Source organism: Ranitomeya variabilis, chromosome 1 (assembly GCF_051348905.1).
Source record: "Ranitomeya variabilis isolate aRanVar5 chromosome 1, aRanVar5.hap1, whole genome shotgun sequence".
In the NCBI taxonomy this organism is placed as follows: Eukaryota; Metazoa; Chordata; class Amphibia; order Anura; family Dendrobatidae; genus Ranitomeya; species Ranitomeya variabilis.
In genome coordinates, this window is record NC_135232.1 from 673,915,206 (window position 1) to 673,938,694 (window position 23,489).

At 47.5% G+C, this 23,489-nt stretch overlaps 1 protein-coding gene across 1 annotated transcript in view; it reads right to left on the reverse strand.

Annotated features, from left to right (window-relative positions):
• Positions 1-22,444, reverse strand: part of TBPL2 (TATA-box binding protein like 2) — a 38,372-nt gene extending 15,928 nt beyond the window's left edge. Inside the window, exons 1-6 of the mRNA XM_077297241.1 lie at positions 22,265-22,444; positions 19,955-20,334; positions 4,625-4,712; positions 4,461-4,552; positions 3,780-3,947; positions 1,185-1,279 (exon numbers count right to left, since the gene is read on the reverse strand). Of these exons, the coding sequence (XP_077153356.1) occupies positions 1,185-1,279; positions 3,780-3,947; positions 4,461-4,552; positions 4,625-4,712; positions 19,955-20,334; positions 22,265-22,315 (874 nt within the window). The 5' untranslated portion in view covers positions 22,316-22,444. The remainder of the gene's footprint in view (positions 1-1,184; positions 1,280-3,779; positions 3,948-4,460; positions 4,553-4,624; positions 4,713-19,954; positions 20,335-22,264) is intronic.
• Positions 22,445-23,489: the final 1,045 nt, after the last annotated feature.

The following is a 23,489-nucleotide window of genomic DNA, read 5'->3' on the forward strand; positions in this document are numbered from 1 at the left end:
AGGTGAGAAGTCAATGTTACTGGTGGGCCCTTAGCACCCCAGTCCGGCACTGGCTATACTTATATTTCTCTGCATCATGAATCGTGTTATGTGTTAACAGGGTGGGGGGCACAGACTTTCGCCCAGGGCCCTCAAAAACCTGGAGCCGGCCCTGCTCCCAGCTACTGGGCACGCTGCACTTCTCTCTATGCTGTGCGCTGCCTTTTCCCACCAAGACTGAAGTGCCGACAACCACTGATGCGCCGCTTCTCCACCGCAGATCACGGTCCGATGACGAGGGCAGCAGTGAACAGTCCTGAACTCTGCCCTGGCTCTTAGGCTGGTGCACAGCAATTATCTGAACAGGGCTCCCGGCTCTTTCCTTATTACTGTGGTCATCACGGCCTGGCTGCACACCCCTCGGAGCCCGCTGCGCACGTACCTTGCCTCTGTCAGCGCTGGCATGACGCCACTCACGCTTTCACTTATAACCGTGCCCCCAGCTTCCGTTTCAGGGAACCTGTCCAGGCCTTTTTGCCTTCCCCCAGGAAACAAAGGATGCAGCCTCAGCAGCAGTTCCGGACCCAGCTAAATACAGGTACTTGCAGCCTGGTGTACCTCCTTACATAGCCACTACATGGGAACATGCCCTTAACAACATGAATGGGGCACAAACTGGAGATCAATTTGGGGCAAAAATCATTGTCGCTCCCCCCTAAAAGCTATTAAATGTCCAATCAGCACCTTTAGTTTTAATGATGATTTTATTATTTTGCAGAAATTCTGGCAGTATGCAATGTACCATACGCCACCGGGTCCTTCCACTGCTACACTCCTGCCATCATGTGCCAACCATCATCTCTTCTGCATTTTCAAATGGTCTCCGATGAGATGTCGGCACATGATGGCAAGTACGGAAATTAGGAGTGTAGAATCGGCTGAAACAAGTGAGCACATCACAGACTCTGCAGTAATATGATGGGTCACAGGACAGCCTAGACCTGACAAGAGAAACTGTTACATGTACCAAATGCATTTAGAGAACCTGCGACCAGAGCAGAAGTGGACTTTTTGCTGCCACCTTTTCATTAACATGCAGTCATATGGCAACATCACACACACACACACACGGAATCCAGAACCTTAGCAACATCACACACACACACACACACACACACACACACACACGGAATCCAGAACCTTACCAGTTAACACAACCTTTCCAGAAACAAAAATAAGGAGCACAATCCTTGGTTTCACCATCCTATAAATAAGGCCTGGAAATAGTTCAGGTTCATAGCTGTAAAAAAAATATATATATATTATTTTTTTCAGCATTAGACAGTGGTGAACAAGAAAAATCTCAAAGTCTTAACATTTTGGGTCAACGCAATAGATGGCCAGTCCTGCCCTGTCTTCTAGCTATCGGTCAGTTCTGGAAGATGCCAGAAGGGCCGGTGCCAATAGTGTGCCACTGCACGCCGACTCACCCTTCCCCCCTTCTCCAGCATCTATGACGCCGGTACAGTTGAATGCAATGATCGAGGAGAGAGCGTCACCCGACGCTCCTCCCATCATTCCCTGCTCTGCCTCTGAAACTGCAGGTGCGCGCGCACTCACTGTGTCCCAGGCAGTGCAGCGGCCGCCGCTGAGCAGGGAGCACCGCAGGCACGAGGGGAGGTGAGGAGTGTTTTTCTTTTACTGGGCTGTGGGGCCATTCTAGGGGGGGGGGGTGGGAGAGAGATGTGGGCAGTGCTGTATACTACTGTGTGGGCAGTGCTGTATACTACTGTGTGGGCAGTGCTGTATACTGCTACGTGGGCAGTGCTGTATACTATGCGGGTTGTGCTATATACTATGGGGGGTATATTATATTTTATCCGGGAGGCCGTGTTATATACACTATGTGGCTGTTATATACTATTGTGGAGGTATATTATATTCTATGTGGGAGGCTGTGTTATATACTATTGGGGGCTGCATTATATTCTGTGGGGGCTACATTATATTCAATGGGGGGGCTGCATTATATTCTGTTGGGTGGTGGCTGCATTATACCATATTGAGGATTATGGGGAATACGTTATACTATATGAAGAACTATGGGGTGCATGTTACTATGGGAAGTGAATTGTACTACATGGATGACTGGCAGTGCATTATACTATATGGAGCACTATGAGGAGTGTATTATGCTGTATGGAGGACTATGAGGAGTGTATTATGCTACATGGAGGACTGAGCAGTGTTTTATAATATATGAATGACTATAGGGAGTGTATTATACTATATGGAGGACTGTGGTGCACATTATAATATATGGAGGCCTATGGGGTGTTTTTACTAACAAAGTAAAATGCTGCATATTCAGATTGATTTTGCTGGAACAAAAATCATTGTTCTCAGCAGCGCATCGCCAGCGTAAACTGGGGATGTGCTGCTGATAACATGATACTGTATGGTGATCTGTTAGTGCTCTATTAGTGATCATTCTGTCCCATCATTATTCCTCAGCTGGAGGAAAGTGGCCGGGAAACAAGCGTTGAACAACTTCAGTATTATTTATCAAACTCATTTAGCGGCCTGAACTCAGCGCTTGTAAATACAACCGAAATACTTGTGTGATGTGCAAAATGTTAGCATTTGGGGCCCCATTATTATATTGTGACAAATGGGCCTGTGTAACTTCAAATGCCAGGGCTGAATTTTAGTCCCAGTCTGACCCTGCTATAAGATATACTGCCTCCATCAGTCACTAGGGGCTACATTGTGCTGTTCCAGTTCATCCTCCTAAAAGCTTATGAATAAATTGACAACTGGGCGTTGCCAGAAGTTGATATTGACAAATCCATATCTAACTGTAGGAACACAAGCCCTTGTGAAGGTTTACACTGACTACAATCACCTTTAACGGGGCCAAAGATTGCTTGGTGTCAATGCAACATTGAGCAATAGGTCGGGGTCACACTAGCGTATTGCATCCGATGTGAGAGCATCGGATGCGATATGCTAATGACACTCGGCTCCTGCTCTGCTGTGAGTGGGAGCCGAGTGTCATGCGTCTGTGCACCGAGCCTCTCGCACAGAGCGGATCGGAGCACAGCTGCAGAGGAGGCGGAGAAACTAATTTCTCCATCTCCTCCATTCCCGGGGTCAGCGTTTAACGCACATCACTCGGATGATATCCAAGTGGTGTGCGCTGTCTCACTCGCACCCATAGGCTTATATAGGTGCCAGCAAGCCGACAGTCGGCCGAGTGTCCGTGACAATCGGAGCATGCTGTGGATGTCTCGGACCGAGGAAAACGGCTGTAAAGAAAAAAAAAATAAATAAAAAAAATTGGCTGCTGGGAGCTGCCCCATAGTTTAACACTGGTCCGAGTGCAATGCGATTTATCGCCAAAAGAGTACTTTTTTTTTCCCCCTCCAGTCTTACCTTTATCTTGCCTTAGTTTACTTTTTTGCATTAATTTTTATAAATGGCAAAAGCATTTTATTAATTTGGCAGGGAAAAAAAGCATTTTTTAACCTTTGGTTTGTGATTTAGTGCAAGATGACACGTGTACAAGGAAGATAGAACCCTCTACCTCCCACAAAAAACACTGTAGGGGGAACTGGGGTTAATCTGCAACTTTTAAAAGTCGATTAATGAGATCAATGACTGGCTAAACATCTGGAAAGACCAAGCCCTGCCAGCCCCCCAAAACCCCAAGTCCCCACCCCCCAGAAGACCAAGCCCTACCACCAAAAGTGGAGAAAAAAAACCCCAATGCAATAATTAATCAGGCACACGGCATTTACCTGCTGAACTGCTGATGTGTGAGGACGAGACCTTCCAGCCGTATTGGGAATCTCACATCGCAGCTTCCCACCATGTTCTGGATTTTAAAGTCAAGAAACCTTGCTGGAAAACCCAGTTTTTGTACAATCCGGGCGTACTTCCTCGCTGCCAGACGGGACTGCTCTTCACTATCAAAGAACATTAATATGAATAATCCAAAACAAGCTGTAGCCATTTACCCAACTGCTACCGTAAAGACAATATTCTGTGTACATCACAAGCAAAAATGCAATCATGCAGTGTAAAGCATGGGGAACAGAACCTCTTAATGATCTAGGAAAAATTTTAGAATATAAACTATCAAATGATTTAAGAATTGAATTTCGTATAGAAAATATAAGAACTGTATGATTAGGTTCGCTTTTTGGGTGCAGTTATTGAACAGAAACACGTTATTTCTGCGGCCGAGAGAGGTCCTTCTGACAGACAACTTAGGGGAATGAGAATAGCATTAAGCTGGATTGCATGCATTTTATCAACTGCAAGCAGAGATCCTGAAAGTGGCAAAGAATTGAGTCATGTTACCATCAGTGCTGCCAATCAAGGAGGAAGGGTGTGCCAAGAGCTATGATCCCATGACTCTGCCCCCATGACTCTTTGAGCTCTTGCATGCAGGGATGCTATGGTCGCTCCAGTCCTACCTCTTTGCTCCAGTGCAGACCATTTTGCCGGAACTGAATATCAGTGCTGTAGTCCTGGGCTCTCGTATTCTCATGATCACCGCTGCAAACCTCTGAAATCAGAGAACACAAGCGACATTTTTCATACAAGATGGTGTACAGGCAGTACAGCACGTCGGCCTTACCTTTGGGTTATACTCTGCATTTCTAGCATGTAAGGCAATCTTCTTTAAGTCAAGTTTACAGGCCAAGTTCACAGTGGATACAATATTTCTGGGAGGGGGGAGAAAAAATAAAAAGTTTATGTGAGAGCGTAGCAAAGGTTGGGGTGTCTAGTGGGGAGGGGGACATGGAAGTGCTGCAAAGGCATAACTAGGCTCCTGGACTCCCACGCAATGTGTCTCAATGTCCTCAGTCTTCTATGCCAGGTCATTCATTGTCAAGTTTCTCTTTATGAGGTAAATGGACTTAAGACAATAACAGAGCTCAGCCTGAGTAAACAGAACACTCAGTCACTGAACTAAGCGATTGGCTGCACCATCGTTTATGTGACATCAGGGCTGCTGACCAAAATCAGTGGCTCTGAGGCCATGTTCACACGTTGCGGATTTTACCACGGATCCGCAGCGTTTTTGACTCTGCGGATCTGCAGCAATTTCCCCATGCGGTTTACAGTACCATGTAAACCTATGGAAAACCCAATCCGCTGTGCACATGCTGCAGCAAAAAACAGCGCGGAATTCTTTGTGCGGATCGGCAGTGTTTCGAGAGAGAGAGAGAGAGAGAGAGAGAGAGAGAGAGAGAGAGAGAGAGAGAGAGAGAGAGAGAGAGAGAGAGAGAGAGAGAGAGAGAGAGAGAGAGAGAGAGACACACGGGATAGAGAGACACCTCATTCCTTCTATCTAATTCCTTCCATCTATCTATCGATAGAAGGCAGTGGCGTATCCAGGGGGGCATAGGGGGTGGAGCCGCATATTCATTACTGTAATGAGCGGTAACGGTGACCGCTCAGTACAGGAAGAAGCTGCCGGTGCCAGGGAAGCAGGGACTGCACAGCTCCAGGAGCAGGTGAGTATAGCGGGGAGGGGAGCGCTGAGCGATATTCACCTGCTCCCCGTTCCGGCGCTGCTCAGTCTTCAGCAGTGACGTTGAGGTCAGAGGGCGCGGTGACGTAGTTAGTGCGCGCCCTCTGCCTGAACGTCAGTGCTGAAGATGGAGCGGCGGCTGGAACGAGGAGCAGGTGAATATTGAAAGTGCCGGGGGCCTGAGCGACGGAGAGGTAAGTATGTGATTTTTTTTTTTTTATCGCAGCAACAGCAAATGGGGCATCTTATGGGGCCATAATGTTTGTGCAGCACTATATGGGGCAAGTGCCTGTATGGGGCATCTTATGGGGCCAGAACGTTTGTGCAGCACTATAAGGGGCAAGTGCCTGTATGGAGCATCTTATGGGGCCATAACATTTGTGCAGCACTATAATGGGGCAAGTGTCTGTATGGAGCATCTTATGGGGCTATAACGTTTGTGCAAGACTATATGGCGCAAGTGTCTGTATAGAGCATCTTATGGGGCCATGACGTTTGTGCAGCACTATATGGGGCAAGTGTCTGTATGGAGCATCTTATGGGGCCATAACATTTGTGCAGCACTATATGGGGCAAGTGTCTGTATGGAGCATCTTATGGGGCCATAACATTTGTGCAGCATTATATGGGGCAAGTGTCTGTATGGAGCATCTTATGGGGCCATAATGTTTGTGCAGCACTATATGGGGCAAATATCTTTATGGGGCATCTTATGTACCTTGGCTTGGTCATGCAGTTTCAATAGAGTTAAGGTTCAAATGGGGTAGGTTGGGGGGGGGCGCCAAACTGATCCTTAGCCCCAGGTGCAGGAAAGGCTAGAAGGAATGAGACAGATCTATCGAGTCTGTCTTGGACAAATGTAAAAAAAAAAAAAAAAAAAAAAAAAAAAGAGGACGTTGGACACGAAATGACATCACAAATCTTTTTTGTTGTACCAAAAAACCAAAAAATAGAATTAGGCTTACCGGTAATTCGGATTCTAGGAACCTTCCACGACAGCCACTTCGGAGGTTGTCTTCCCCACCCTAATAGGGGACAGGAACACAAAGAGGTTAAATACCCCTCCCCTTCCTGCAACCACTAGTGTTTTCCTGGACACAGTAGCACGTATAGTTACCACAAAAGTGCAGGAATCATCCAATAAGAATATCAGATAGGGAGGGAAATTAGTGCTGTTGTGGAAGGTTCCTAGAAACCGAATTACCGGTAAGCCTAATTCCATTTTCTCTAGTCACCTTCCACGACAGCCACTTCGGAGTAGTACCAACAGCTAATTTCTCTAGGGAGGGATCACCGCCTGCAGAACTCTTCTGCCAAATGTTAGATCCCTATTGAAATTTAGCCTGTAATGTCTGGTGAACGTGTGGATGGACGACCAGGTGGCGGCTCTGCCTATCTGCTCTGATGAAGCATTCCCCCTCTCTGCCCATGATGTTGCCATCGCCCGGGTAGAATGTGCCTTCAGTGAAGCAGATGGATCAGTTCCCTGTGATGAATAAGCCAAGCAAATAGACTGTTTGATCCAATTTGCAATAGTGTTTTTTGCCACCTTTGTTTCGACCTGAGAACTGGAAGAATACATTTTGATCAATTTGCCAGGCTTCAGTCTGTTGTAGGTAAGATGGGACCACCCTGTGAACGTCAAGGGTGTGGAAGGTCTCTTCCTTAGGGTTGGATGGGTTTGGGCAAAATGAGGGCAGTACAATGTCCTGATCCCTGTGGAAATTTGAGACCACTTTAGGTAGAAAGGACTGATCTAGCTTTAGTATAATGCTATCCGCAGCGAACATCAGATAAGGGTCCTGTATTGACAGGGCCTGCAACTCTCCAATACGTCTAGCCGTAGTGATTGCGACTAAAAAGACTATTTTAAGAGTTAGGCTGTGTGCACACACGTTCCGTTTTTTTTTTGCGTTACTACGCGATAAAAACGCATACATATGCATCCTATCATTTAGAATGCATTCTGCAAATGATGCGTTTTGTGCAAAAAAACGCATCGCGGTAAAAAACGCAGCATGTTCATTAATTTTGCGTTTTTCTTTCGCGTTTTTCCCGCTATATAATGCATTGGGAAAGCTCCGGAAAAAAACGCATGCTGTTTTCTTGCAGAAAATGTCCGGTTTTCTTCAGGAATTTTCTGCAAGAAATTCTTACGTGTGCTCATACCCTTAGAGTTTATGTTCATAGATTCCAGGGGTTCAAATGGATCTTGAGTTAGCCTAATACCGTGCTGAACAGCCTATGTGCACACGTTCAGGATTTCTTGCAGAAAATTCCTGAGAAAATCCTGAGATTTTCTGCAAGAAATCCGCAAGAAATCTGCATGCGTTTTTACCGCGTTTTTTCCGGACATTTCCCAATGCATTATATAGTGGGAAATCTGTGAAAAATCCGCAAAATTAATGAACATGCTGCGTTTTTTACCACGATGCGTTTTTTTTGCGGAAAAAAAAACGCATCATGTGTACAAAAATTGCGGAATTCATTAAAAATGATGGGATGCATAATGTATGCAAATTTTTTGCGGTTTTATAGCGTTTATCGGGAAAAAAACGCGAAAAATCTGCAACGTGTGCACACAGCCTAAAGGTCCCAAGGAGGCACCTTACTACGGAGTCTAGGACGAATCTCGGATGTTGCTGTCATGAAGCGCTTGATCTAGTGGTGACTGGCTAAATTTAAATTTAAAAAAAAAAAAAAAAGTGCTAAGGGCCGATACTTGCACTTTGAGTGTGCTAGGGGTAAGGTCCATTTGTAAACCTTTTTGTAAAAATAAATAAATAATATCTAAGATTCGCGCTATATTGGGATAGAAGGGGTCTTGAGTTTGAGGAGCACCAGGACGTAAACTTTTTCCAGACTTTAGCATAGATGGCATTCGTTACCGGCTTCCTGCTTTTTTGGAGGGTCTGGATCACTTCATCCGAAAGTCCTTTGGCTCTTAAAATTCTGGCTTCAGTAGCCATGCCGCCAGGTTCAATCTGCGTAGGTCCGGATGCAGTAGGGGACCTTGGTGAAGGAGATCGACTTTGAGGTAGAAGGTAGGGACTTTCCCGAGCCATGTCTATCAGGGCACTGTACCAGATCCTTTCAGGCCACAGTGGAGCAATTAAGATTGTGGTAACTCGGTCTGTCCTGATCTTTTGTAGTGTCTTTGCCAGCATGGGGATGGGTGGAAATGCATAGGCAAGATTGAACCTCCACCTTTGTGAGAAGGCATCTATTCCCTGCACCCCATCCGTGTGATAAAGGGAGAAGAATGTTTCCACCTTCGCATTCTGTCCGTTGGCAAACATCTGGAGTTCCCCATCTTGAGGTTAGGGACCGGAATACTGTTTGGTCCAGACACCACTCTCCTGGATGTATGTCTTTCCTGTTTAGGAAGTCTGCCTGAGTATTGTCTAATCCTCTTAGATGTACTGCTGTGACTGACAGAAGGTTTTACTCTGCCCAGAAGAAAATTCTTGCTGCCATTTCCTTCAGACGGGCATACTTCATTCCCCCTGGTGTTGTAGGTAGGCTACTGTGGTCATGTTGTCCGAGTAGACACAAACATGGTGATTTTTGATCAGCGCAGATGATACTTTCAGGGCTTCTTCCACAGCCTTCAGTTCTCTTAGGTTCGAGGAACTGTTGCTGATGTTTGATGTCCATCGTCTCTGAAAGTGGAAACACTACCTCTGCACCCCAGCCTCTCTTGCTGGCATCCGAGCGGAGTGTTTTTAGGGGGAAACTGATCCCAGCTGACCACTTTCTGAAGATTTTGGTGATCTAACCACCATTTTAGAGCTGATTTTACATGGCCAGGGAGAAGAATTTTTTGATTCAATGGAATCTGCAGTCTCCTGGAATGTAGAAGCACATAAGTCTGAAGGGTTCGCATGTGAGCTTGAGCCCAGGACCCGCCTGGATGCATGCGGTTAGAGACCATAGCACAGACATGGACTCTGAGGGTTGGTGCTCGCTGGTCCCTGAATCTGGTTACTTTGCGGACAAGGTTGATCTGATGATCTCTGGGTAGAGACGATGTCCTTTCTTTTGAGTCCAGTAGAACCCCAAAAAATTTTCTCCTTGTGGAGGGGTGGATCTCTGATTTTTCACGATTCGGGATCCAGCCCAGGAACTAATATCTCCTGTGTCCTTGTTACATCTGTTTCCAGACGGGGTGTAGATGGCGCAATAATGAGTCGTCCATTTATGGGACAATGCATATTCCCTGTTGACGGATGAAAATCATTGCTACCGCCATAATTTTTGTAAAGACCCATAGGGCTTGATGAGATGCTGAATGGTAGGACATTGAATTGGAAATGTTTGATTTGCTGCCCCTGGGAGACTGCGAATCTGAGGAATTTGAGTGTTCTGGGTGGATTGGTACATAGTAGTACGCATCCCTCAGATCCACAGTCGCCATTACCCAATTTTGTCCAATGAGGGGGGGGATTGTTTCCATCTTGAATCTTCTGTACCGGACTGATTCGTTTAATGGTTTCAGGTTTATGATGATTCTGTTCTTCCCCGACAGTTTTGTTATTAGAAAGACGTGAGTAATGGCCACGTCCTTCCTCCAGCTTTGGCACCTGCTATATCACATTTGAATGGAGCAGATTTTGTAGATCCTTCAACAAAGAGTTTGAGGTGTGGATGCAGCGCCCCAGGGTCCTGGTCGTGGCAGTAATATTCTCCTTTAGGGGGGAATGATGTTACGTTTGGAGGCAAAGAACCACCAAATCCAGGTATCACGAACATACAACACATTTCGCACTCCAGGCCACCAGGGGGAGCTATGCTCCTATTTATTAGGGCACTCTTCACACTTAGGTAAAGCTGGTTGCCTGGAGAGGAAGTTAGGCAGTTGCTGGCTGAGCTTTGCTCAGGTAGTTGGTCCCTGACAGGGGTGGGAGCCTGTCAGAGGCCTAGACAGAAGGTCACGGAGCTGTACCTGCCCTAAGTGCGGCAGTTCCGAAGAAAGGACACTGAAAGAACTGTATTGTAGAGAGGGTGAAGAAGTCATAGCAAAGGAGAGGATACCAGGAGGAGTTCTGCCCTACACAGGCTGCCTCCTTCTGAGGTGCAGGATCCCGGTAGCAGGAACACCGAGGGAGCAACAGTCTTTTATGCCTTGCTCCAGAGACTGGCAGGACAGCCAATTTCACATTACTGATCCGTCCCTACACCCAGGAGGCAAGGTGGCACTACGTAGAGGCTGGGGCATGATAGAGTCCCTGTAAAACGCCTTAAGCCACCGGTCATATGGGTTTGTCCTATCCATCTGGAGGACAGAGAGACATAACATCTACAACATCTGTGAGGATGTTATGAGAGGCTTAGCAGCAAGGGACTACAACACCACGGCGCTAGAGGAAGGCTACTGATTTCTACCTGGACAAGGGAACTCTGGATTTGCCTCCATACCGGCTGGACTCTGCCTGCCCTGTGATCTGTGCTCTGGACTGTGGATGCTGAAGCCTTCAGTAAAAGGTAAAGAGACTGCAACCTTGTGTCCTCGTTCTTCACTGCGCCTCTCACCATCCACCATATACACATTGGGAAACCCTGGGGACATACTTCACCTGTGGGAAGGTATACAATCTAGCTGCCATAACATCACCCCAGCAGACCCCTTAAAGCAGCGTCGGTCACCCTGACCGAATACCACAGGTGGCGTCACGAACATTTCCCCTTTAAAGACCTTTCCCCTTTAATATGGACGTTCCAGGGCCACGGACTGGCCACCGTGACATCCCCCTGTGAACCGAAGGACCCGGTACAGAGTACCCCACGGCCCCATGGAGTTTATCCTCAAGCATTGTGGGGGGGAAAAAAAGCATTTTTTAGAAATTTTTTGTTCAGGGAGAGATTTCTTTTTATCTGCTGCCTTATCCAAGATATCATCCAGAATGGGTCCAAATAAATTATGGCCCTGGAAGGGGATGCTACACAACTTAGACTTTGAGATGAAGTCACCCCCAGGATTTTATCCACAGTGCTCTCCTGAACGAGTTGGAGAGGACAGCAGCTTTTGCGGCTACTCGGACAGATTCAGCCGAGGTGTCGGCTAGGAACCCAGTTGCTTTCTGTAGCAGGGGTAGGGAGTCTAAAATCTCCTCTTTTAGGGTGCCCTGTGTTAAATGGTCTTCCAGCTTGCGTAACCAGACGAACAGGGATCTGGCCACGCAAGTGGAGGCTATGTTAGATTTTAGTAAATTTGTGGATGTGTCCCAGGACTGTTTTAATAAGTTCTATCTTTCGATCCATCGGATTCTTGAGCTGGGAAGAGTCCTCAAAAGGGAAGGGCTGTTTTCTTAGTTACTCTGGACACTTGCACATCCACTTTTGGGGGTCTCCCATAAGGAGTTCTCCATCTAAGGGAAATCGGTTCTTTAGCTCTGAGGGAATATTAAGACCCTTTTCAGGGAGGCACCATTCATGTAGAATTAGATTCTGGATAGTCTTATGCACAGGAATAGCCGGATTACTTACGGTAATGCTCTTTTAATGAGTCCATGACAGCACCCACTGGAGAGATAGGGATCCGCCCCAAGGAACAGGAAACCTACAGAGACATAAAAGGGGGCGGTCCCCCTCTCCTCCTCAGTTTAATTTCAGAGTACCCGGAGGACCGCCAGTGTTAGTCAATCATCACAATGTATCATCAGAATATAAACTTCATAGAAGTAATTACATTGGCTTTTATTAGGGAGGGATGTGACTGGGTGCTGTCATGGACTCATTAAAAGAGCATTACCGTAAGTAATCCGGCTATTTACCCTTCGCCATGACAGCACCCACTGGAGAGATTTCCAGAGACCAACACCTAGGGGGGGACCACCGTGCTGAGGATAGTCCTGCCAAAGTGTAGGTCAGAGTCGGAAGACAGGTCGAGCCTGTAGTGATTATAGAAAGTGGAAGGAGCCAACCAAGTTGCAGCCTTACATATATCTTCGATTGGCACGTTCCCTTTTTCGGCCCAGGAAGAAGCCATGGCTCTGGTGGAGTGTGCTTTGATGCCCTCCGGAGGTTCTTCATTTTTCATGGAATAGGCCAACCGGATAGCGTCTCTTATCCACCTGGATAATGTTGCTCTTGTGACTCCATATCCTTTCTTTTTGCCCTGGAAGGATATGAACAGAGCCCTACTCTGCCTCCAACTACTAGTTTTCTCAATATATTGCAAAACTACTCTCCTGACGTCTAGAGTATGGAATTTTTGTTCTTCAGGAGTAGAGGGGTCTTTAAAGAAAGTAGGAAGATGTATCTCCTGTGACCTGTGGAACTTCCCTGCTACCTTAGGAAGGTATAGGGGGTCCGGTTTTAAGATTAGTCTGTCATGAAATGTGAGAAGGTAAGGTTGATCTATCGACAAGGCCTGAATGTCGCTGACTCTTCTAGCCGATGTTAAGGCTACTAAGAAGGCTGTTTTTAACGACAAATGTTTTAAAGATGCTGTGTCTATAGGCTCAAACGGAGATTCTGTTAGAGAGTCTAAGACTAGGTTTAGATCCCACGGAGCTACTCTAGGTATGTGGATAGGAGTAACTCGTTCACAGGCCGTGATGAAGCGGGATACCCATTTATTACCAGCAATATTATGGCCATAGAGGGCACCCAGAGCGGACACCTGGACCTTTAGTGTGTTAACTGACAGACCTAACTCTTTCCCTTTCTGCAGAAATTCTAGTACAGATTTTATTGGGACTTCAGAGGGGTTTGAACTAGTATGGAACTGAAGAAACTTCTTCCATACTTTGGTGTAAATTTTTGTTGTAGATGGTTTCCTGCTAAGCAGGAGTGTATCAATTAGGCCCTTTGAAAACCCCCTGGAATTTAATATCTGCCTTTCAAATTCCAGGCCGTCAGGTGGAGGCTGTCCACCTGAGGGTGGAAGAAAGGTCCCTGGGAGAGAAGGTTTGGGATTGAGGGAAGGACCCAAGGATCCGTCACCGACATCGACCGCAGGCACGAGAACCATGGTCTCTTGGGCCAGAATGGCGCTATTAGTATTATCCTGGCCTGCTCTTCCCTGATTTTCCGTATTACTTGTGGAAGCAGAATTATCGGAGGGAAAGCATACGCCAGCTTGAATTGCCATGGTGTTTGAAGAGCATCTAGAATGTCCGGGTGATCTGCACGGGACCGAGATGCGAATTTGTGGACTTGTTTGTTTTGTTTTGTAGCAAACAGGTCTATTTGGGGTTTGCCCCATAACAATGTTATCTTGTGGAAAATGTAAGGATTGAGACACCATTCTCCTTGATGAAGAGTGTGTCGACTTAGGAAGTCCGCTTGTTGATTGTCCTCTCCTTTGATGTGGACTGCCGAGAGGGACAACAGATGCTTTTCGGCCAGGATTAAGGTACTGTTTGCGGAAGACATTAGAGCGTCTGATCTTGTGCCGCCTTGTTTGTTTAAATACGCCACTGTCGTAGTGTTGTCTGAACAGATTCGGACGTGGCTTCCTCGTAGCTGTGGGAGAAATTGACGCAGTGCATAGTTTACCGCATTTAATTCTTTTAGGTTTGATGAATATAAATCTTCATTCTTATCCCAGGTTCCCTGGCAGAATCTATCTCCCATGTGTGCGCCCCACCCGTGGGGACTAGCGTCCGTAGTTATCGTGTGGGATGGTGATATTACCCAAGGGACACCCCCCGCTAGGTTGTCTTTATTTAGCCACCATTCTAAGGAGGATAAGACTTTCTCGGATAAAGTTATTTTCGATTCAAGGTGCCCCAGAAATTTTCTCTGTTCCCGAAGTATCTGATGTTGTAATGTTCGGGTATGAAGTTGTGCCCACTGAACGGCTGGAGTACAGGAGGAGAGGGATCCTAGCAAGGACATTCCTGCTCTCAGGGACATTTGAGGTTTGTGAATGGCCGCCACAACTTTACCCTCTATAAGAGATATTTTTTCTTGGGGAAGTAGACATTTTTGCTTTATGGAATCTAGACTAAATCCCAAAAATGTCTGAAGGGAAAGTGGGGTGAGTCTGGATTTTTTATAGTTGACGATCCAGCCCAGGCTTTCTAAGGACGAGACAGTGTCAGCTAATCGTTCCGCACACTGAAGGGATGAATTTCCTACAACTAAAAAATCATCTAAGTAGGGAATGATTAATGTGTCTCTCTGGCGAAGGTAGGCCATTACTTCTAACATTACCTTCGTGAAGATCCTGGGTGCCGTGGAGAGACCGAAGGGCATGGCTGTATACTGGAAATGATGAATCTCCCCCTCAAGAGTTACTGCCACTCTTAAGTATTTTTGATACCTACTATGGATAGGGAGATGGTAGTAGGCATCTTTTAAATCAATGCCGCCCATTCTACAATTTGGAAAAAGGAGCTTAATGGCCGATCTAATAGACTCCATTTTAAACGTATAATTTTTAATAAATGTATTGAGTTTTTTAAGATTTATAATTGTTCGAAATGAACCATCGGGTTTAGGGATTAAAAATAACGGAGAGTAGAACCCTTTACCCTCTTGTCCCTTTGGCACCCTAACTAAAACATTTTTAACTATAAGACTTCTAATTTCTAGCTCAAGGGCCTTCTGTTGCACTGGTGAGGAAAGGGCTGTTAAAATAAAGGAATCATGGGGAATTTGGAGGAATTCTATTTTCATTCCTTCCTTAATAATATTTAGCACCCAGGAACTTGACGTGATTTTTCGCCATTGGGGAAAGAAAAATTTTAACCTGCCCCCTACTGGGGTGTCTGGTGTTTCAGAATTTGTTGTCTCTACGGAAGGGGGGGCCTTTGAACATAGTGCCACCCTGTTTTCCCTCTCTTGTGGCCCATCGTGACGATCTTTCATTTTGTGTTCTTTTCCCGAACGGCCTCTTCCTAAAGGTCTTCCTATAGAAAGGAATTGAGGGGTCAGGGAAGGCTTTTTTCCTCTCTTTTGCTTTTTTGAGGATCTCGTCTAATGCTTTCCCAAACAAAAACTCACCCTCACACGGAATAGCGCAGATCTTAGCCTTTGACTGCGTATCCCCCTTCCAGCTCTTCATCCATAACGCACGTCTGGCATTATTAATTAGACCGGCTGACCTTGCTGCAAGGCGAAGAGAGTCAGCTGAAGCATCGGCCATGAATGCTGCTGCACCTCTAATTAGTGGTATCGCATCCCGCAATTTTTGTCTGGAGACCCCCTGTTCGATTTGTTGATCCAGCTGATCAATCCACACAAGCATGGATCTAGCTGTGCACGTGCTGGCAATTGATGGCTTAAATATGCCCGTGGAAGCCTCCCATGATCGTTTCAGTGACGATTCTGCCTTCCGATCTAGAGGATCAGAAAGTAGGCCCGCATCCTCGACTGGTAGGGCTGACTGTTTTGAGGTGGAGGCGACTGCAGCGTCCACCTTAGGGATTTTAGTCCATGAAATTAACTCCTCATCATTAAAGGGGTACTTCCTTTTGGAGGCTGACGGGAGAAAACCTCTCTGGTCCTGTTTCTCCCACTCCCTCTTTATCAGAGCCTTAACCGCCGGAATTACTGGGAATGCTCTTCTCTTCCTCTCCGCCAACCCTGCAAACATGATGTCTTGTGCAGTTTGGTCGTCTTTTGTATCCTCACAACCTATAGTATTCCTGATGGACTTTACTAGGTTGTCCACCCCATCAAGAGGAAAACAAGCTCGACCCTCAATGTCGGAATGTGTTGAGGAAGAGGATGACGCCTGCGAGGAGTCTGAGTGGATAACGCCTTCCTCCTCGGACTCAGAGCTGGATATAGCCTTTTCTTTCCCGGATTTTTTAGGGGGGGTACTGGCTTGTGAGATGGCCTGTAACTCCTCTCTAATTATGGCCCGTATATCTGTGACCGACATAGATGGACTCTGCATTGTTTCCGCCATACACTGATTGCAGAGTTTTTTGGGGTGGGAATCTGGGAGAGGCTCGTCACATAACGCACATTGCTTGTGCTTAGATTTCTGTCTCTTTTTGGCCTGGGAGAAGAAGACATTTGTGGAAAAGGGTGTCAGCTTTATAGGCAGAGGGGAAATCACTCACCCAGTGAAGCTGTACGGTACCGAAATAGGAGGCTGCGACTTTCTGGATCTTGAATCCTTGGTCTCACTCCTGTGGCTGGCATCTGAGGACCTTCTGCTGGCTGGCTCACCTGCTGGGTCCACAGTCTTGCCTGGGGACGACATGTTGCATCGCCTGTGCGTTTGCAACTTCCCCCTTTTTATAGGCCAAGATCCGGTCTCAATCAATTTTTTTTTTTTTTCCTTCAGCGGTGTACTGCGCATGCGCGAAACCGCGCTTTCCCTCACCGCTGTGTGGGTGACCCGGAAGTGCTCACCGGCCCCGGGGCAGTATGGGGATGTTTTCCCCCACCACCACGCACGCGCGGCCGCCATCTTTGTCCGGCCTGCGCTATGGAGCGGTGTGCCGGCTGCCGCTGCAGCTGTGCCTCAGAACTCGGACCTCATACCTGGCGGTCCGCGTTTGGAGCTCCTTTTAGGGCCGCACATCTGCCGCAATGCCTGTGGAATCGAGCAGCCTCCCGGACCATGCGTTCCATATGCCGGCCAGACGAGGGGGGAGCCGTCTAGCGGAATCTCCCCCGACGCTGCTTCTGGACTGCATCCCCTGCCGTTCTCGCGGACACCGCACAGGCGGATGCGTGTAGCCCAGGTATGCCTGTAGTTCGAAGAATCCAGAGATCCTGTCCCCTGGGAACAGGAAACCTAAACTGAGGAGGAGAGGGGGACCGCCCCCTTTTATGTCTCTGTAGGTTTCCTGTTCCTTGGGGCGGATCCCTATCTCTCCAGTGGGTGCTGTCATGGCGAAGGGTAAAAGCCTTTTTGATCTTTGGGCTTCAGACCCTCAAACATTTCGTCCTGTACCACGAGTTTAATTTCCTCTTCCTCCACCCCCATGGTGCCTCTTACTACACTGATTAGGTCACTCATCCTCAGAATTAAAATAATATTTTTTGGTATCCGATTTAAGGGTGGGGGTGGAAGTGGAGCCTTCATTTTCCCAAACATCCTCCGAACCAGAGTATTGAATCTCTCCTGAGTCTGAATCGGATTCTACTGGGGCCCTTTTTCCTCTTTTTAAAAGGAGGAGGTTGAGGCATCAGGATCTGGGTGAAGGTAGCCATGGAAGAGTGGACCTCCTCTTTAAATGAGTGATCTGATGTTTATCCAGAAGAGAGGGCTGCTCAGCGCGAAGGACCTCTGTACAGGATTGGCAGAGTTTTTTCCCCATATGTAGATGGGAGTCTGGCTGCACACACTTTACATTTGCGGCTTGTCCTCCTAGGGTCAGAGACTTTCTCCCTATAAGAGAGAAAAAGGGTGTGCTAAGCCGCTTGTAGGAATGTATATAGGATAGCTGGGCCCAACACCTGCTATTTACGGTAGGAGGGGGTACGCCGAGTTCTGCAGATGCAGAGCAAGGGAGTTTGTCACTGTCCATATGTAGCGCCCCCACTGCCGCAGGGCCGAGGGGTACCCGGTACCGGGCCTCTGAGTCTCTGCTCTGGGGTTGTCACGGTGGCTAGACCCGGTCCGTGACCCTGCTGAGGGGCGCCCAATAATAGGTGTGTGTGATGGTGATGATGTTATGGTGGTGCGATGCAGGTTGCAGTAAATAACGAGGACACCAGGTTGCAGTCTCTTTACCTCTTTACTGAAGGCTTCAGGATCCTCAATCCGGAATATGGTTAACCGGGCTGAGCAAACCTGGCCGGTCCGATGGCACATCCAGAGCTCCCTTTGCAGGTGGAAATCTGTGCCTACCTTCTAGCGCTTGTGTGTTGTGGTCCTCCCCTGCTGTGCTTACGAGATAGTCCCCACAACTGTTGAGTCTGTTTCTCGTGTTCCCTCACAACTCGATTCTGATGTTCTTCCACGTTCCCCAGATCTTATGGTTAGGACGCACCCGTATGACTGGGAGTCTCGGAGCTCTTCTGGGACTCTAGCGTCGCCCCACTCCTGTTGTTACCCCCCCTGTGTCTTCCTAGGTCAATTGGGTGAGACAGCCCGCCTATAACTGACTGTCCTGCCGTAGGTTTGAAGTTTGGCCTGGAGCTCTATACTTCCTCGGCATTCCGGCCACCGGTTATGCGCCTCAGTAGGATGTTGCCTCGTCTTACAGCACGACTCCTACTGGTATTCTCCTTGTTGCGTTGATCTCGTTTCTCACTCAGCACAATAAACCTCGCTTCTTGTCCTTTCTTGGGGTACCGCCGCTATATCGTGCAGGCGCGGTCCCGTAACGTTCTCTCTGGTTGCTAGGCCTCTGTCAGGATCCCACCCCTGACAGGGACCCCTCTGAATCTTCCCCTACAACACCCTCTGCCACAAGGTGTTGCCTGGTTCCAACCCAGTCAGCTTTCTCTCTAACTTTCTGCCTAACCCCCAGTTTTACCAGACTGTGAGGAGTGGCCTAATACATAGTACCCTTAGCTCCCCCTGGAGGCCAGACTGTGAAGTGTATTGGTGTCTGTGATACCTGGTCAGATGAACTCCTTCAGTGCCATCAGACGTACCATAGCCCCCCTTAGCGGCGGAGCATCAGTACTGCAACGACCAGGACTCTGGGGCGCTGCACTTATCCGTCACAGAAGTGGCTGTCAGACAGGCTTACCTTGCCACCCGGATCTTTTAAATCGGATCGTGGGCCAGCGTCATTGTGCTCTTTCTCCCCTTGCCTGATTGGGGGGATCCTTCCCAGAAAGCCCCAGTATTGCTGCCTTGGTGGGCCGGCCAACGAGCCACGAGAAAACGCCGGCCGGCTCGTGATCCATTGTGGAAAGCACCTAGGACAATCCAGAAGTGACACGCGTCACCCGGAAGTGAAGCAGCAAACGCCACAGCATCCGAGACGCTCCACCTCCGACGTGCAGCATGGGAGGAGGAAACGGGGGGGCTACAGGAGGCCCCTGGTATGCACGTCACCGCCCCGCATTACCCCCAGAGGAGGCGCAGGAGGGGCAGGAAGGTCCCGAGTCCCGCCGAAGCGAGGAGACTGGAGCAGCACCAGAGGAGGGGGGAGACCGACCTCAGCTGCCCGGCTTGTCAGGTATGTGTGGAGCTCCGATCGCCGGCCACGGCAGCCCCTTCAGATCCTCTTCATGCCCCATAGGGGACAGGAAAACACTGGTGGTTGCAGGAAGGGGAGGGGTATTTAACCTCTTTGTGTTCCTGTCCCCTATTAGGGCAGGGAAGACAACCTCCGAAGTGGCTGTCGAGGAAGTGACTAGAAAAAACACCTGCGTTTTCTGCCAAGAGCTGCGGATTTAGTGCAGAAAAATCCACAGGCAAATCTGCAACAATTGCACATACCCTGAGCCTCTACTTGAGCAGAATGGCTGCAGCGCCATCTGTTCTTTCAGATTTGCATCATATGAGCCAACCCATGAGCAAATATCCATCCATTCTCCTTTACAATGAGTGTTACTTACTGTAATTGAGGGACAATTCCAGAGGCCTCTGATACTGGTGTCATAGGGGTCATCGGGGTCATGGGGGTGATCGGCAGGGGGCAGAGGTTCGAGGCATCTCTGTTCTCAGATGGGGTGAACGGCTGTGACAATACAGACGAGTCCATACAAATCCCACTATCCTGCAGCTGTGAGGAGTACTGCTGGCCTTGGTTCTTCTCTTCATGATCAGGATTCAAGTCGTCAGGCAGAAAGCTCAGATCCACAGAGGAGAAGTCTGCCGACAGGTCTTTGGAAGGATCCAGAGCGGATCCATACGACGTATTTGGGAGCGGTTGTATATTCAAGTCATCATATGGCGTCATAGAAGAGAACATGTGCGGTGTAGAGCAGCGGTTGTCCTAAGGAGAAGGGCACAAAAGCCTCAATGCCATAAAAAAAAACCAAAAAAAAAACCGACAAACGCTACAAACTTTCTAGCTTCCCTCGCCACAAGCAGTAATGACTTTAATCTGGCTATGGCAGCATGTTGGACCCACAGACATGAAAAATAGGAATGGCTCCCTCATGTGCGGTAGTTTTAGGAAGGTCACAGTCTGGATATCTGCCAACGTTGGAAAAACACAGATCCAGGATATTCCAGGAACCTTTAGGCTATGTACACACATTGCGGATTTGACCTCTGCAGCAGTTTTCCATGCGGTGTACAGTACCATGTAAATCTATGGAAAACAAAATCCGCAGAGCACATACTGCGGAAAATACTGCGCGGAAACGTAGCGGTTTACTTTCCGCAGCATTTTACACCTATTCTATTATAGGAATCTGCAGGTGTAAAAATGCAGGGGAAATCTGCAGGTTATTTTACCTGCGGATTCTGCAGAATTCACACGGAGAAATCTGCAATGAATCCACAACGTGTGCACATACCCTTAGGCCTTGCTTCCTCCTACTGTGTCCGCTGCATTTTCTCTTTATGCAAAGAAATGAATGTGATTTCATAAGAACTCCCATCGTCTATGCGTTTTTTTCCTTTAAAAGCTTCTATGGATGCACTACCCCTGCTACATTCATTGTCTATGGGACTGACATCAGATGTGAAGCACTGAACTTTGGCTTCTACGTCTGATAGACGACGAATGGAGCAGAAGTAGGTCATGTGCGCGTATGCCCCATACAAGGCCGGGCTAAATTCCCAGGATCTAGAGCCCTGACTGTCCGTGCTGGGTAAGTCTATGGCCACAGACATGCTCTGCCTCCACAGAGCAGCTGAGGGGGAACAGTTAGAGTTAATTCATAAGGAGAGTTACCTCCAAAATGCAAGCTACACAAAGCTATATAAAGCTGCAGTTCCGTTACCCCTCTCCCAACTAAAAAAAAATAAATAATAATATTTGCATTTTTAGCACTTTCCCTGATCTTGATTGACAGGGTTTGTTTCCCCGAGCGAGTGCTGACTTAAGGGGGATGTCCAGGTTTCACAGGAGTTTGCAATTACTTTAGGGAACAGCAGACATGCGAGCCCTCACATTGTGCACAGTGCACGCTGTCAGGATTCTCCAGCGCTAGCTGTGAGAGCGGTCATGTGACTGCAAACTCCCGGCCACATTCCAACTAGACATGCACAAACTCATTTAATACAAGTGAACTGAGCGAAGCCACGCACGTCTAGTCAGAATGTGTCTCGGAGTATGTATAGCGCATACTTGCAGTCATAGGACTGCTTGGTCATGCCAGCGACTCCTCACACCGCATACAGTTTGAGGATTCACAAATCCGCAGGCAGAGTAAAAGCAGATGTCATGAAAAACCTGGACAACCCCTTTAGCTCAATCTTCCTTTGTGCGCACAGACACTAGAAGAATCCAGCAGCACCGACACTGCCGGTACACTGATCCCTGACAGCCGATCACTACACTTGTGGCTGTATCAGTACAGCGAGCAGAGGCAGCAGACAGGAGCCAGAGCGCGTCCGCACCCACACTGTGCACCGCTGGTCGCCCCAAGTGTCAGCCCAAATATCGACTGGGTCCCAGTGCCATTATGGTTACCACCCAGATATTGATATCTTAGGGACAAAAAGAAAAAAAAAAAAATTACCGGTACAATTGGTGCATCCCATAAGGTTTACCATCCATGTTAGTTTTTATATTTTGGCAAAATCAGTGCAAAGTTAGTTGTTTTTTTTTTACATTTTACACCAGGTAACAGTATTTTAGAAGGGGTTGATCATCTGGCAGCTGCACATACAGAAGCCCATTTTCCACACAATGCATGATGGAAAGGAAGATGGATTTCCCTGGTAGTCCAACTCCACCATAGGATACATACCTCTGCATCACACTGGTCCAAATATCTTTCCAATGAAGATTCTCCATCCATTTTGCAAGCCTTCCAACACCAGCAAGTCTCCTCTGAAAATGAGGAAACCTCCCAGAATTCATATTTTCACACCACATCTCCATAGAAAAGGGGCGCATACCACCTGAGCAGGCGCACACAAATAGGGATCCTTACTGATCACACCTGTGCGGCCCTGGCTCTCCCCCTATAAAACACCCCCCAGTAATGTGCACCAGCCCAGGTGATTGCTCAGGTGTCCGGCTCTGTGATTGCCTCACCTGGAGGCGCCTCTATATGGTGCATGCTTTGGTGCAAAATTGCTGAGCAAATGTGAGCTGTATTTTATGCAACCAAAGTCAATGATGACATATTATACGCATGGTATTGTGTTGTGATCGCATGCCATCCCTTGTAGATTGTGAGCCCTCGCGGGCAGGGTCCTCTCCCCTCCTGTACCAGCTGTGACTTGTATTGTTCAAGATTATTGTACTTGTTTTTATTATGTACACCCCTCCTCACATGTAAAGCGCCATGGAATAAATGGCGCTATAATAATAATATACTACCTGCAATAAAAGGGGAGGGTGGGTACCCAATTGCTTATATTTAGTTATCGTGGGAAAAAAATGTAAATCAAAGATTTTGTTGGGTAATTCTGATATTGTCATGTTTTACCGGACATGTGTAAGTTTGATCATAGCACCAAATGAATTGTCATGGAACCCTTATCTGCAAACACAAGCAGAAAATCCACCAAGGTGTTGCGGAGGAGCGAATTTTCCAGTTCACATTCAGGCATCCATTTTTTAAAAAACTTGCAAAGCTTCTGCCATTCATAAGGCCTCGTTCACATGTCTGATTTTTCCATGTACGAGATGAGCCCAGTGATTACTGGGATCAGAGAGTCATCCGTTTTCAAGTTTTTCCACCATTTCCTTTCCAAAAGTCCATGAAAATCAAACAGCATCATCCGAATGCGGACCGGTATTTTCACGGACCCATAGATCTGGATTGCTAATTTTGATCCGACCCTCAGGTCAAAATCGCAATTTTGTGCGGACCGAGAGGTTAAAAATCACAGACATGCAAGTGGCCCTATAGACCATGAGTGCTATGGATAGCAGTCACATGTGAAAATCAGACGTCTGAGTGATCCCTTAGGCTAAATTTCACATTTCTTATATATGAAAAAAAAACGCCCTTCTATAAGAAT